This window comes from Acromyrmex echinatior, chromosome 2 (assembly GCF_024713525.1).
Source record: "Acromyrmex echinatior isolate Ae372 chromosome 2, ASM2471352v2, whole genome shotgun sequence".
In the NCBI taxonomy this organism is placed as follows: domain Eukaryota; kingdom Metazoa; phylum Arthropoda; class Insecta; order Hymenoptera; family Formicidae; genus Acromyrmex; species Acromyrmex echinatior.
In genome coordinates this window covers 25,639,352-25,655,191 of record NC_141853.1, presented here as the reverse complement: position 1 = coordinate 25,655,191, position 15,840 = coordinate 25,639,352, and the positions used below count along the sequence as shown (strand labels likewise).

The following is a 15,840-nucleotide window of genomic DNA, read 5'->3' as shown; positions in this document are numbered from 1 at the left end:
GAAAAAAAACGAGTTTCGTGTAGTGATCATACATATGAAAGGTTTAACGCCGAAATAAATCAAAGCCGAATTGGATAATGTTCATAGCACATCTGCATCAGCGTTTGCGACTGTGTACAATTGGGTGAATTTAAATGTGGTCGTACATTTACATGTGATGTACCTCGAGATGTCCAATTGAGGCTACTACGCCAGAAATCATCGATGTCCATGATATTGTTTTAATTGATCGACGAGTGAAATTTGGATCAAAAACTATCGGCAAGATGGGTGTTGCGTTTGGTCACTGTGGACCATAAGCGCGACCATGTGACGATTTCAAAATAATGTTTGGAGATGTTTCAACGTAATCCAGATGAATTTCTGCGATTCATTACTGTGGACGAAACATGGATCCATTATTTCACACCCGAGACGAAGGAACAGTCAAAATAATGGACTTCACCCAGTGAAGTCGGCCGGAAAGGTGATGGCCACAGTTTTTTGGAATGCACGCGGTATAGTTCATATCGATTATCTTCCGTCGAAGCAAACAATCAATGGCGATTACTACGCCTTATTGAACCGTTTCAACAACATTTTAAAGAAAAAACATCCTCATTTGGCGAAGAAGAAAGTGCTTTTCCATCAAGACAATGCACGGGTTCACACGTGCCCGGCACCGATGGCCAAATTCAATGAATTTCACGTAGCACGATTATATGAACCAAATATCCACTCCAATTATCATCTGGAGTTGTAAAGTGGACGTATTACCATCAGAGCTATGTACTTTACATCCACTTTGTCAGGAGGCAGTAGTGCGCGGCAGCATTTTGCAGTTACAGGTTTTGGACCGGCATTTCCTGTCTCAGGTTTTTCTCTAATATGTATAGATCAAAATTTTCACTTTTCACATTTCCTCTCTAGAAAGAAAGTTGTGATCGATATCCTCATCATTGTTGAGTAAAAAAAATGTCAGGACGTAAGAAGAACAAATTGTTAGAAAGAAGATCTCGATATGTCCTCAGCAAGGAGCAGAAATATTATCGGAAGAGAGTCGACGAAGGATCCGACAAAGATAATAAGGCAGGTTAGGCGAGATACATCTTGTGGAATTTAAATTCTGTAATAACCGATTGAATTTACAGAAGTCAATGAACAATCGATTAACTTTCCGGTAGCTATGTGGGACATGGAGCATTGCGATCCCAAGAAATGCTCTGGAAGAAAACTTGCAAGACACGGTTTGATAAGGATCCTACGACTGGGTGCACGATTCCCAGGCTTGTGTCTTACTCCAATGGGTGATAAGGTAACTAGTGAATCAGGAAGTTATTAATTAGGGTAAAGAAAGTATAAAGAAAGCAGGTTTTCTGCTTTCCAATACTGAATGATACAAGTTATCGGCGTTTGAGATTAATACAATATATGCCTGTTAAAGCAGGAAACCTGTTAAAAATACTTCTAAGACTTTCACATGTTTTTTATTCAGAGGTGCCAAAGGATTTGCAGGTACTGTATCGTGATCCATTACTTATGCCAATGTTTTGTACACCTTGCTGTTTATTTTATCAGGGCAAGAAGTGTACTGATATTAATAACGTTTTTCACTGGCAGAACTGATGCACACTCAGTGTACATTCTGAATAAAAAATTTCGTAACTTTTAATTTAAAGAATAGAACTCTAGTATATATCTACATAAAATTTGTCTTATTCGATGCCAAGTATGGTAGTAACTATTTAATCTTTCTTTAAAATGTTATAACAAAATTGCATTAACCTCATCTTTAATTGCATCTTACTCAACCTAAGAGTAATTACAAAGAATTAAGGATATAACGATATAAAATAAAAAAAATTTAATGAAATAAATACTTTATGTAAAAAAAACTTACTAAAGGCGCTAAAAACCAAATTAGGAAAATAGAAAAAGCCATTGTGAATTAAAATAACAATGCATGCAGGCATGCATGCATACATACGACATGTACACCGTCCCTTGATAAACACAGGATGTACATGTGTGAGTAAATTATATTGCACGATTTTCAATTATATAAATTATATAAATTATATAAAAGAAATAGGCATTAGTGTACGTACATATGAGTATATTATATAGTCGTTGAGTACGTATAGTCGTGCGTATCAATATTAGATATATGTCATACTAGATATATGTGTCAATCAGATTAAGACTTAGTTTATTTGGTATTTAAATTTGTTTGCGCGTAATATAGACAAGCTGTACTTGTGTAATCTTTATATGAAACAATAAAATTTGTTTTTATTCAGTCTAACAGTTTTTATTCAGATTAAAGTGCTGATTTTCTTAACTTAGTTGAGCAGCGCCAAGTTTTTTCGCATAAAGTATTTTTTATTTCATTAAAAATTTTTTATTTTATACTGTTACGTCTTTAATTCTTCTCTTGAGTTGAGGTTAACTCTTGGGTTGAGTAAGATAACGCAATTTTGTGATATAACATTTTAAAAAAGGATCAAATAGTTACTACCACACTTAGGCATAGAACAGGAGAAATTTTATATAGGTACATATTTAAGTTCTATTTTTTAAATTAAAAGTTACGAAATCTTGAAATTTTTAAAAAAGAGTTTTATACAGTTAGTGCAACTTAAATGCTTTATATCGTTTTTGAAAGTACATACTTCTTAGAATTATGTTTGGCGTCAGTTATTGATCATTTGGGCCGATTTCCAATGTCAATTATTTAATTGGCCATAGAACTGACTAATTATGTTTGTATTTAGTAGAATTGACCACTTATGGTTGATAGTTAATCACCGATTCGACTTAATCGAGTTGATGAAACCGGCTGTTTGTATATAATACTAAGTATCCAACCTAATTAATAGTAGTTTTAATTTTTCTTTAAGGATATTTTTATTGAAGATCTTTTTATTCCAACCTAATGGCATGAACAATTTTTCTATTTAAATTAAATTTTTTTGTTTTATACGGTTAATTCTTTAATTTTTTGTGATAACACTTAAATTGAGCAAAGTAACGCAATTTTGTAATAATGTTTTGTATAATAATTTGAAGGAGAATTAAATAACCACTACTTTAGTTAGAAGAGAAAATGTCTTTGAATGAATTGTGATATAATAATTTCATTTAAGAAGAATTTAAACCTTTTGGATTGGAAGAAAGATTCTTCAATAAGATATACATATATTTAGGTTTCATTGCATAAAAATTAATGATAGTACTATTTGGATTAAGTAAATAATAATAAAGATATCATTTGGGTTTTACTTTTTATTTTGATAGTAGAATTTAACTTGGCGCCACAATTGTTGATATCAATTCTTTTATACAAATGATACGAGATGTGGCTATTAAATAACGAGACTGATGCTGCTACAGAAGAAATACGCATGCGCCAAACGCTAGCGACCGACAGCTGTTTAGCGTGAAGCCTTCTCTTTCGAATGCAGTACCTCTCGGTTCTGTAAACAAATCCGTATAGCCGTAGCCTTCTTTCGCATTAGAGTTGTTTTTTTGTTTCACCGGAAAAATGATAAGTGTAACAATAGAGTAACGAATTGTTGTGAAATTTCACGTGAAACTTGGAAAAACCGCTACTGAAACTTATAATTTATTGAAAGAAGTGTATGGCCATGAATGTTTATCGCGTGCACATGTTTTTAAGTGGTTTAAGCGTTTCCAAGACGGCCGAGAAGACGTTGAAGATGATTCACGCCCGGGTCGCCCTTCCACGTCAAAAACGGATGACAATATCGAAACAATCGGTAATCTGGTTCGATCCGACCGTCGGTTAAGTATTCGTGCGATTGGTGAAACTGTAGGAATTGACAAAGAATGTATACGACAAATTTTACATAACAATTTTAACATGAAAAAAGTGTGTGCCAAAATGATACCTAAAATTCTCACGTTTGAACAACAAGAAGCTCGCAAAAATCTATGTACTGACACTTTGAATGCCATTGAAAATGACCCAAACTTATTGGAAAGGATAATAACATGTGTCGTGGTTTTTTACTTATGATCCCGAAACGAAGCGCCAATCCATGCACTGGAAGAGCCCAACTTCACCGAGAGCCAAAAAAACTCGAATGAGCAAATCAAAATTCAAAGCAATAATGATTGTTTTTTTCGATATTCATTGTGTACCTTCACTGGGTTCCTGAAGGTCAAACTATTAATCAACATTACTACCTTCACGTTCTTGCTGAACTTCTTGAAAGAATAAGGAAAAAACGACCCGAATTGTGGAAAGACAAGTCATGGGTTCTCCACCAAGACAATGCGCCGACTCATTCCGCATTGTCTGTCAAGAGGTTTCTAGCCAAGTACAGCATCCCAGTGACCATCCGCCTTATTTGCCGGATCTTGCACCGTGCGACTTCTATCTGTTTCCTAAGGTGAAATCTGCATTAAAAGGAACAAGATTTGAGTCCGTTGAAGCTGTGAAAGAGAAAGCGGCACGCGTCCTGAAGGAGCTGACAGAAGAAGACTTTCAGCACTGTTTCAAACAATGGAAGATTCGCATGGAGCGTTGTAGGGATAGAGGAGGGGTGTATATTGAAGGTGATAATAAGTAAATATGTATGTAATCAAAATAAAATGTTTTACAGCATCAGTCTCGTTATTTAATAGCCTCACCTCGTACATATCATTAGATTAATATTCATTATTTATTTAATTTAGCATGGTATAAAGAAATGGGATTTAACTTTACGCTAGTTTTTGATCAAATTTTTTAAAGGAATGGTACATATCATTAAAGTTAATATTATTTATATAATTTGGTATCCGAATTACATGGAATTTAACTTGGCGCCAATTGTTGATATCAAATCTTTTTTACGAATACTATATAAAATTTTGAAGAATTTCACTGCCAATTTTGTTAATATCAAATCTTTTATACGAATAATACATATCATTAGAGTATTGTAAATAACAAGAGATAGTATTATTTGTGTTTTACTTTTTAATTTGATAAAATTTAACTTGATTAGTTTAAATTGTAACATATGGGTTTTAATTTTTCATTGGATACATCCACTTTTTTCGAAATGTAATAATTATTGACAGAGAATTAAAGTTACCATTACTTGGGTTAGAATAAGAAAATCTTCAATATGAATATTTTTGAAGAAAAATTAAAACTATTATTAATTAGATTGGATACTTAGGTTTTACCCGAGAAGCACGTATTGTTAGCGTCTTTATCTTTTTTAAAAAAGGTTTTCTATTAACAAGTAATTTTACAAAAGAAAGAGGGATATTTGAATATGTATGAATACTATATATTATATATGATTAAGTGTTTATAAATATTTATACATATTAATGTATGAAAAATTTTTTACCGGGTGTTGAAACATGCAACGCGAATAAACCTTGTATAAATAAATATATTGTATGTGTATGATATACACACACACACACACAACACACACACACACACACACACACACACACACATATATATATATATATATATATATGTATAAATATATAATTTTAATAAATAGTACAATAAAAATGTATGGAAATTATTATATATAACGTATTATATATAAATTCCGTATTCTTCTCAGGCGCATGTATTATACTTGCGGTTTTATTTCCGTAGAGTTTGTTTCATCGACCTTTTCTATTCTTTCATTCTATAATTCTATTCTTGTTTTTTTACGCAATGATTCCTGGTTAACCTTATTACTGGTCATTGTGTCGTCTACAGGAACGGTAATTGTAATATTTAATATGAATGTAATATTTAAATGGAAATATTACTTTCATCTCTGTATAAAATAGACAGGACAATATAAGCAGAATAACAGGGCCATGCCAATTTAAACATTTAAGAAAATTTTTTTAATTCAATAAAAAATAACGGTTTAAAATTCAACATTAATGTTCTGGCATCAGAGTTCTACAGTTTTAAGAATCTTTGTGATATTATGAATTTTATAATTGCATTTAGTACTCAATTTTTTCAATTAATTTGGACGATCTAACTTTAATCAGCAGTTGTAAAAGGAACATGAAGCGTATATACATCTTTTTTACATTGCATTCACTGTATCAACCTATTGTATATTTGAGAAAAAATTCATAGTTAATAGATCTTATATGATTATTATGTGATTTATGAATTTGACTAACATTAAGTTCCGATGTGAAGTTGTTTGTATCTAGGCCGTTTCTTACTGTAGTTCCTTTTGTCAACATGCAAGTACAACATGCGCTTTTTATATTTTAATTTGTGAACATCTCGCGTAGTTATCGGTAACATTTTTAAATTTATTATTTAATATTGAAAATGACCCGATAGAGATCGAAACGTCTGTACAAAATTTAGATTGTTGATAAAAATAGTTTTACTCATATAATAACTTGAGTGATTTATAACCCTATATTATTTAACAAAATTTGTATCAAATAACAGAACATTAAATTTCTATAATATGTCACTTTGTTTGCAATATGCAAATGCAATAACTAAATATATTTTTCGTATCGTGTTCTACCGTGTTCTACTTTTGAATTGGCATTCTCAAAAATTTGATTAACAATCTCTTTCAATCAATTCACTCTTGTGTGTGCCATAACCACCGATTTCCTAAATCTTATACCTCATGTACTTGAGCAAAAGTTCCAATCGGATAAATCATTTAAGTTTCATTTAAGCTATCATTTAAGCTTTGAACATCAGCTTCATTTCTGTATGAATAAATGACATATTAGAACTGAAATAATTTACATTACGTATACCATTCACATAATTATTAATTTTAACATTTATGTCAATATAAATTAATGCTAGAGAATGATTTGAGGGAACTTATTCTTCAATTTTTTCAAGAAGACATCCTCCCATATAAAGATCTAAGCACAAGAATTATCGTAACACTTACTTAGACTTAAATTATAAAACGTAAGTAACGCACAAGTTTTTACGTATGTTTCTAAGAGATAGCAATAAATCGTACATCATACTCCAAAGTACGCTTGTGCGTTACTAACGTTTACAACTTAAGTCTCTAAGTAAGTGTTACGATAATTCTTGTGCTCAGATCCTAAGGCTGATTTAGATTTATCTTTCTATGTATTAGGAATGCCTTTTCATGCCTTTTCATGCGACGCTGAAATGCTCATTTTCTAGCGTCGAAATATTGAACCTAACTTTGTAATCTATAGAGAGAAGACAATAGATTTCTGCCATGTATCATTATATGTTATTTATTTTGGAATTTAAAGTTCAACATGTTTAATTATTCACATATGAATTAAAATAAAATCTTAATAAAATATACTCATTCGACACGTTTTTATTCAAAACGAAAGAATCTGATAAAAAAACGGCAATTGGCTTTGTGAATAGAGTTATTAAGTGTTAAAGTTGGAGACTTTAGAGGTTAATCATCCCGATTCAATATAGCGCTATGTATACGTTCTGCTTTATACAAATTCATTGCTTTTAAAAATACATTCACTGCTTTAAAAACAAAAATTCACTGCTTTAAACACACAAATTCTTTGCATTAGCAGTGAATTTGCGTTTGTGAAACAGAGAATTTGTTTTTAAAATATATAGTATACAGAAAGGCGAAAATGTAAATCAAAATCAAAATGGGTACACAAAATGAAGATAAAGCAATGTCCTTGTATGTATGTGTGATTTCTGATCCGCAGAAGTTTCATTTCGTATGTCCCATGGAGCGGAACTTGCAGATGCACAATCAATACGAGCCAATGACAAACACTATTCCGAATGAATCTAATGAAAGTGATCTACGAGAAGACTCTTGTGACTGATCAGCGTTAATTGCGCATTCCGGAAATTCCACTCCATAGGAAAACATATTTTAGCGGAACGGAATCAGCTGAATGAAGCCACGATCGATCACAAGTGGTCCGCCAATTCCGCACCATGGGACCGCGTCTCCCATGGGATGCGGAACTGCGGAACGTTCGTGATTGGTCGTGATTTCATTCTGCCGATTCCGCCATTTTCTGTTTTTCTGCACAAATTTATTGGTCACAGCACAGACTCTTGCATAATGCATATAGTATATAAGAGAACCAACTAATCGAAATTCTTCTTTTCTATGAAATGGGAGAAAAAGAAATATTCTTTTTAGTTGATTCGCTTATGCACTATACATCATACGTCATGCAAAAGTCTGTGCTGCGGCCTTATTTCTTTGGCAGATTCCGCCAATGCTTGCGTGTATAGCCGATCACAGAAAGGTTGCAACACTTTTTTTGATGGGTTTCGAACCCATGTTCACCGATTTATTCTTATTTATAGATCCATGAGTAAGAATCACTCGGAGATCAAGCTGCGTTCCGAAACCCATCGGAAAAAGTGTTGCAACCTTTCTGTGACCGGCTGTACACGCAAACATCGGCGGAATCTGCAAAAGAAATAAGGCCGCAGCACAGACTTTTGCATGACGCATAACGCATAGTGCATCAAATAAGTGAATCAACTAATTAGAATCTTTCTTTTCCTCCCATTTCATGGAAAAGAAGAATTTCGATTAGTTGATTTCTTTATCCACTATACGGAAGAAAAAGTGTTGCAACTTTTCTGTGACCAGATGTACATGTACAACATATACTCATAAAAATTAACTTCGTTAAGTTAGTTTAAACGGAGAAAACTATCTCCTACAAGCGCATAGTTAGGTTGATAATTTCAACTTATCAGAAATCGGATATATCAGAATATGATAGGTTGAAATCGTTTATTCTTTATTCCTAATTCCTTATTCCTTCTATTGTGCGCAGGACCTTAATCAACGTGCTCGGATTGCCACCTGGATGTTTTCCGAGTGCTATGTCATCCTTGTTTAACAGTCGATAAATAATAACAATAGTGTGATATCTGGTTAGCACTCGGGTGGAAATCTGAATATAATCTTAAAGGTAATTAATTAAGTCTCCAGATAAATACGGAGATCAATATGATCAGAACGTGAATGTCGCATATATAGTATACAAAAAGGCAAAAATGCAAATCAAAATTAAAATGAGTACACAAAATACAGTTTTGGCACTGTTCCTGTATACATATGTGATTTCCAATCCGCAGGAATTCATTTTCCTATGTCCCATTGAACGGACCTTGCGGATGCAGAATCAATACGAAGCATTATTCCGATAGATTTAGGTCGGTTCATAGTCGATTCTTATTTCAAGACCATCCTAAGTAATGTTTTAAGATGCTAAGACAGCCTTCTGATTGATTCGTGACTTCTTAAGACCGTGCTTAAGATGTGCTTAAATCTTGAATATAAGATCTGATTATAAATACCGGTCCTAAAGCAGGGAAATGAAAATTTTATTGCAGTGTCTGCAGTACATGCTTGCATCGCAATATTTCGTCGCTGCGACCAACTTCTTAACTTGAATAGTCATCGACTTCAATGACTAATCACGGTTCATGAGGCAAAGCGACTTTTTTTGGTCAAACTTTTTCTTATTTTTATGCGAAAACGCATCGATTGGATGTATTGTCATCACTGTTATTAAACCCGATTAAGAGTGTCGTATGTAATCGCAGTTCCTCAGCGTCAATCTCGATATTATTTGGATAACTAGACATTTAATTACGCGAAAATACATCGACTAAAAGTATTTTTATCAATATTTTTTGAGATAACCGGAACCCAATATTATATATAATATAGCTTTAACCACAATCGCACTTATTCAATTCCTTCGCGATCGCGTCATCGTAAAAAACAATAACTTTAACTTATAATCTGCAGAGTGTAGAATGTGCAGAAACGCTTGCAACGTTCGCTGACTATGTGTGATGTGACGGAAGTTATCCCATGCGTTTTACGATATTTTTTAAGCGCGACATGGCGCCTATTTTTCTTAAGATGAAATTGTTGGTCAGCCTGGGACGACAAAGCTTGGATTTTTATTATTGCGTGACTTAAGTGCATTTATAATGTCTTTAGCAATCTTGTCACCTTTTGGGCCTGCGTTAAGGTTGTTATTCTTTCCAGGTTGATTAGCGTTTACAAGTTTTCGTGGAGATTGTCCGGTTCCTCTTTTTCAATTCTGTCAGACCGTTATCAGGCGACTCCACTCAAGTTTCATAGACTCCAACCGTAGTCGCGACGTGGAACTGATTCTTCCGAAAGAAAAGAATCGTGGTATCTACAGGACATAATATTTATATTGATCATAAAAATTTCCCATTTTTATCTGGAAAACCTGAAAAAGTCAGAGAATTTTAAAATTCATTTTCTGTGGCAACTCTGTACTATATTTGACGTCTTATTTTTTCATTTTTTGGAATAGTAATTTTATATTTTAATTTTATTTTACTGACAGTTACAAAATAATCCTTTTTATATAAAATTTTTTTCTGAACGGGATGTATACTTGGCGTATTTTTTTTATTTTTTCTTAGAAGATATATAAACAAATCTGAACTTGCTTGTACTATGTGTAGTCTCTCTGTAAGATAATCCATATATATTATTGATGCCGGCTAGTTTTTAAAAAATAGAAAACCTGCTTTTTCTGTACACGTATCTTAACATGAAATCTGATCTTTGTTGTTGCACTAAAATTTATCTTTTATTTTTTATCAAATTCCAAACATATATTTTATTTTAACTATTGTATTAGCGTATACTCTTCAGTCACAAAAAGACAGATCTACGATTTTATTACAAAATTTGATGCCAATAACCGAATGTTACAGTGCGTGAGTCCGACGGATTGTGATATTGTACAGGAGTATGGCTGCGCAGTCGTGGATTGTAGTTGGGCGCGGTTGGACGACACTCCCTTCAACAGAATGAAGACGTCTCATCCTCGCATATTGCCATTCTTAGTCGCTGCAAATCCAATAAATTATGGAAAGCCTTATCAGCTGAGTTGTGTAGAAGCTATAGCAGCTACTCTAATTATAACAGGATTTCCGAACGAGGCCGAGCTTTATCTCGGAAAATTCTCATGGGGACATTCGTTCTTGGAGCTGAACAGCGAATTATTGGAAAAGTACGCTCTTTGCACAACCAGCGAAGAAATAATTACGGCACAAGAAACGTACCTAAAGAAAGCCTGGCAGGAGAAATTAGATAGGCTTAGTAAAGATTTTTTCTAATCTCCTTTTTCTGTCCTTTATCAATGATTTTTGCTTTAATATGATTATATACTTCTTCTTAGCGCTTCCTGATTTTCCGGAAAACAATACAGAGTCTGAAGAAGAGGAAGAAGAGAAAGACACAGATACGGTCTTAAAAGTAACTGAGGACCTAGGCGATATAAAAGTATAAAGTATAGTCATTAAAGGTAGTTGACTTTTTAACTAAATTCTTGATTTTGAATTTCCAACCATTACATTACAAATATTAAAAATATATAATAAATTTCTAAGACTTATAAAAAGACTTATAAATAATTGTCAAATACAGAATGTAGAAAAAATGTGTATAGATTGGAAAAGATTTAGACTTAAAAAATTTGTAAAATCTGAGTAGTTCGTCATAGATCAAATCACATTTAATGGCAATTTGATCATCAATTCGGCGAGTTTGTTTGAGACGGTCTAGTATTGTCAGATCTGTTAAAAATTATATCTATGTTGCGATTTTCTCCATATTTTAACTATAATTTGGATATTTCTTTGTATTCTCTTTCAAAAAATTCCTCAAAAATTTTATATTTTTGTAATTCCAAAAAATCTCGATGAAAAGAAAAAATTCTAATTGTCAAAAGCGCCGTACACTCTCCGATATACAACTTATCCTGCTTCCTAACACAAACACTACAATCCTTCACTGATCCGAAAATCCGAATCACACATAACTAACTCAACGGACTTCATACAAAAGATCCAAAAAAAATTCGACTACGTCTCACAAATCTGCTTGCAAGTTTCGACGTAGAATCCCTTTTTACATAAATCCCAATAAAAGACACATTAAACATAATAAAGGACTCACATGAGTGACTCCTCTCCGACTTCATCCCGCTAATAGAGCACTATTTAACAACCACTTACTTCTCCTATAACAACTAATTTTATGAACAAACTTCAAGAACGGCAATATCTACATGATGATATCTACATGCCTAACCAATATCTACAGGCAATATCGCACCACCAGCTAGCACAAAAACAGTCTGCAATCAACTCACTTGTACATAGAGCTTTCACCATCTCTGATAAAGAACATCTACAGACAGAATTCAACCACTTAAAACTAGTCTTACAGAAAAACGGACACGACAAAAAAGATATAATCAAAACAATCGATAAAGACAACAAGACAACGGTCTCTGACACATAACCAGACGAAAGGATCCTATCTATTCTCCCATATGTCAAAGGAACAACAAATCGGATTGGCAGGATATTAAACAAACACAATATCCGAACTATCTTTAAACTATCCAAAAAGATAAGACAAATCTTAAGAAATCCTAAAGATCAAAGACCTCCATTCAGTTTCACAGGAGTATATAAAATACCTTGTTCCTGCAGGCAAGTATACATTGAAGAAACCAGGAGAATGGTCAACCTACAGATAAAAGAACACCAACGTGATGTTAGACTAAAATACGTCACGCAATCAGCATTATTAGGATGTAACATCGAAACAGGACATCAAATACTGTTTGACAAAACGACCACAATAGCAACATTACATCATACTTTCCAAGAAAGTATAGAGAAGCCATAGAGATACAAAAACCCTAAAATCTAAATAGAAATAATGGCTACAACATAAATAAAATATGGAAAATTCCCAGTTATTAAAAACTGATCAATTTCTTCCACCTCTCTCTTCCACAATTCTCTTCTTTCCCTTACTCTAACAAGTAGCGTAATATAAAAGGAATGGCCCGGAGGAACAGCTCAGTATCAGGCTGCTCTTCGTTCTGATAAAGTAGACTGCAAAGTTCACGAAACGTGGCATTCCAAGAATGTATCTGGATCAAAGGAAACCCGCGAAACGCATAATCTTTATATAAAAAAATTCCAAATTTAGAGGAAAATCTCCCAACTGAAACAATAAGTCTGTTCGCGTTGCATACATTTTTTGCACTTGGCATCTTCACTTTCTCTATTTTCAACGTCTAAATCCCTGTTTGGAGGGTCTCGCGATATTTCCTAATCAATAGACAGTTTATTCATAATAATACAATTAAAACAATTAAAATAATGGAATAAAAAGATTACTAACAATATTTTACGTCATTATACATAATTATTGTTAATTTTATGCTATTAAATATTTTCAAAATGACAAAATAAAACAACATAAATAGAGTTACATTGAATCAAAGCTCTTTTGAGATGAATCGATCAATGAATTAAGGCTCCTGACTACTCAGCCAAGAACTGAGTTGACGGTGGCGACACAGAATTAAGTAGTCTGGCGAAACGGTAGCCACACACTTAAGCACGAGCCCATGTCCGTGCTCGCCTGCAGCGCGCTGAGAGTGAACGAGACAGCGAGCTCCTTCTCCCACTAGTAGCTTGTTTCAAGCAACCAAAAATGCTTTCTCGGCCGCTCGGTCCTAAACATCAATAAGGAGCAGGGGGGGAGGCATCCTAAATAACATAAATTTTAATAAATTGTAGTAATAGTGTATCCCTCCCCTTAATCAAGAATAGTACAAATCATGTTAAAAAATTATGAGATATTTAAATGTTTACGATTTTTCATGCGCATTATACTCGTATAGTATATCTTTTCTTCATAAACTCGAGTAGCAAGAAGTTCAGTAGAAGTAGAATTTTACCGGAAAAAAATTATAACTAGCATTTCTCTTCACGAAAGTCTCGAAAGGCCATCAGGAAAGAAATGCGTATGTTCGAGATTCAAGATTTGTGAAGAAAGTATGCAAAAAAAATCGAATAGTTGCAAAAAACACGTTTTTCGCTTATAAAACGAAAGATATTGATTGTATGAAAAAAAATTCGGTATAAAAAATGTAGGTATTCGAAATATCTACGAAATAAGACATGAAATATTAAAATCGATCTATTAAATCAGTAGAAAAAAAAATAAAAAACCGAAAAAGACTTTTTTTCACTCGTTCTGTGTTCATTGAGATTTAAACGCAAAGCTTTGAAATTCTCGTAAAATGTAGCCCTCATAACGAACAAATGTAGCTCTGAAAATGTCCATTAATTTTTGCAAAAAGCCATTTGTTCAATAAAAACCCACAGAAAACTTAATTTCTTTATCTTTGAGCAGTCGCACAGCAATTTACAGGGATTTTGCTTCTTCAAGAGTTGCACTATTACCTACGCTTAATAAAATGATTTTTTTGCAGTTAAACTATCATAAAACGATTTTAAAAAGTGGGTATCTATTTCCATATAAAAAAATGAAAATAATTTTGTTAATATGCATCATATCAAATAGCCGTGTGAAGCATTCGAAATCTGACATTTTTCTACGAATTTAAAAAAAAAAAATTACCCTCTTATTATTAGGAGCCGAGATAACAATTTTTTTTTCAAAAAATCACTGTGGTTCTAGTTTTTAAGATTAACAGTTCCGTCTGACACTAATTTGTCTTCTGGCACCAAGAAAGAATTGAATTTGCTATTAAAAAAATCTCGAATTGTAACCATGAAATTTTAAATTTCGAAAATTTTTTTTTGAATTTTTATTTTTTCGGTTTTATTTTAAAAAATCACATTTGAGAATGGAATGCATGTCTGATTAACAAATTTAAGTCACATTAATTATCTTTCTTTATTTAATATGCTGTAAAAAGTGTCCAATTGAACTATTAAATATACGGAATTATCAGTACAAAATTATTTTTATGAATTTAATTGTAGATACAAATATGACATATGTAAACAAATAATTAATAATTTGCTAAATGTTAGCGTAACTGTTAAAGATATAACACTAACTTTTACATATATAAAAGTAAATTAGTGTTACATGAAAAATTTTTTGTAACTATATTCAACAGTTATACTAACATTTGACAAATTATTTATTATTTATTTACATATGTCATATTTGCATCTGCAATTAAATTCATAAAAATAATTTTGTACTGATAATGCCATACATTTAATTGTCCAATTAAACTTTTTGCGGCATGTTAAATAAAGAAGAATATAGTTAATGTGATTTAAATTTGTTAATCAGACATGCACTCCATACTTAAACGTAATTTTTTAGTAATAAACTGAAAAAATAAAAATACAAGAAACAAAAAACTAAAAATTTCATGATAACAATTACTTTGCGAAACATTTGGTTAAGTTATTTGTTTATATCTCGTCGAGCTACTCCAGATTTAAAAAATCAGGTTCCACGTCAATTTATTGCTGAAAAAATATAAATTTAGCAAATTTTAACACACGAAATCAAATATGCGCGAATCGCCGAACGGATCAATCTTCTCTACTCGACTGCACGCCGGCTTCCCTTCAGGATTGTTTTGTTTAAAACTTTTTTTTTAAACAAATGTTTAAAACATGTTTTAAACATCAGATTAAATTAAACATGCTTTTTTTTAAAGAAATTAAAATAGATGTTTAAAACGTTTTTTTTTATGTGTTTTTAATACTGGTTAGTAGAAGAGAAGATAATACTCCAGTTACACGATAACTTGTTTACTTGGTTAATAATGAATATTTAAGTTTAAAACTTTACAATTACATTCATTAAAATGTTGTTTACAGAAGTTTACTTTACAGAAAAACTGCAAGAGACAATTGTTAATTTTCTTTTCATAGAGCTCTAAGAATTTTTTCAGAATTTTTTCAGAATTTTCTTATATTGATAAAAATGAAAAAATGAAAATAATACTAAAAAATTGATAAAAAATTCGTAAAGTTCT

At 32.3% G+C, this 15,840-nt stretch overlaps 2 protein-coding genes across 6 annotated transcripts in view; both read left to right on the top strand.

Moving 5' to 3' along the window:
* LOC147910691 (uncharacterized) overlaps positions 1-3,884 on the top strand; it is a 94,731-nt gene extending 90,847 nt beyond the window's left edge. The window contains exon 2 of the mRNA XM_087402906.1: positions 3,659-3,884. The gene's annotated coding sequence lies outside the window, so the exon portion shown is untranslated. The remainder of the gene's footprint in view (positions 1-3,658) is intronic.
* On the top strand, positions 304-12,781 carry LOC105154969 (18S rRNA aminocarboxypropyltransferase). Of its 5 annotated transcripts, none has more exons than XM_087402901.1 (5): positions 306-1,072; positions 1,131-1,294; positions 10,715-11,102; positions 11,182-11,307; positions 12,108-12,781. In XM_087402901.1, exons 1-4 carry the CDS (start codon positions 955-957, stop codon positions 11,289-11,291), a joined length of 780 nt encoding a protein of 259 aa, XP_087259027.1. In that variant the 5' UTR covers positions 306-954; the 3' UTR covers positions 11,292-11,307; positions 12,108-12,781. The 5 variants fall into 5 exon arrangements, with proteins under 5 accessions (XP_087259028.1, XP_087259027.1, XP_087259026.1 ...); XM_011070788.2 differs by having other exon boundaries at positions 308-1,072; positions 12,503-12,781; XM_087402902.1 differs by having other exon boundaries at positions 304-1,072; positions 1,164-1,294; positions 11,182-12,781.
* The last annotated feature ends 3,059 nt before the right edge of the window (positions 12,782-15,840 follow it).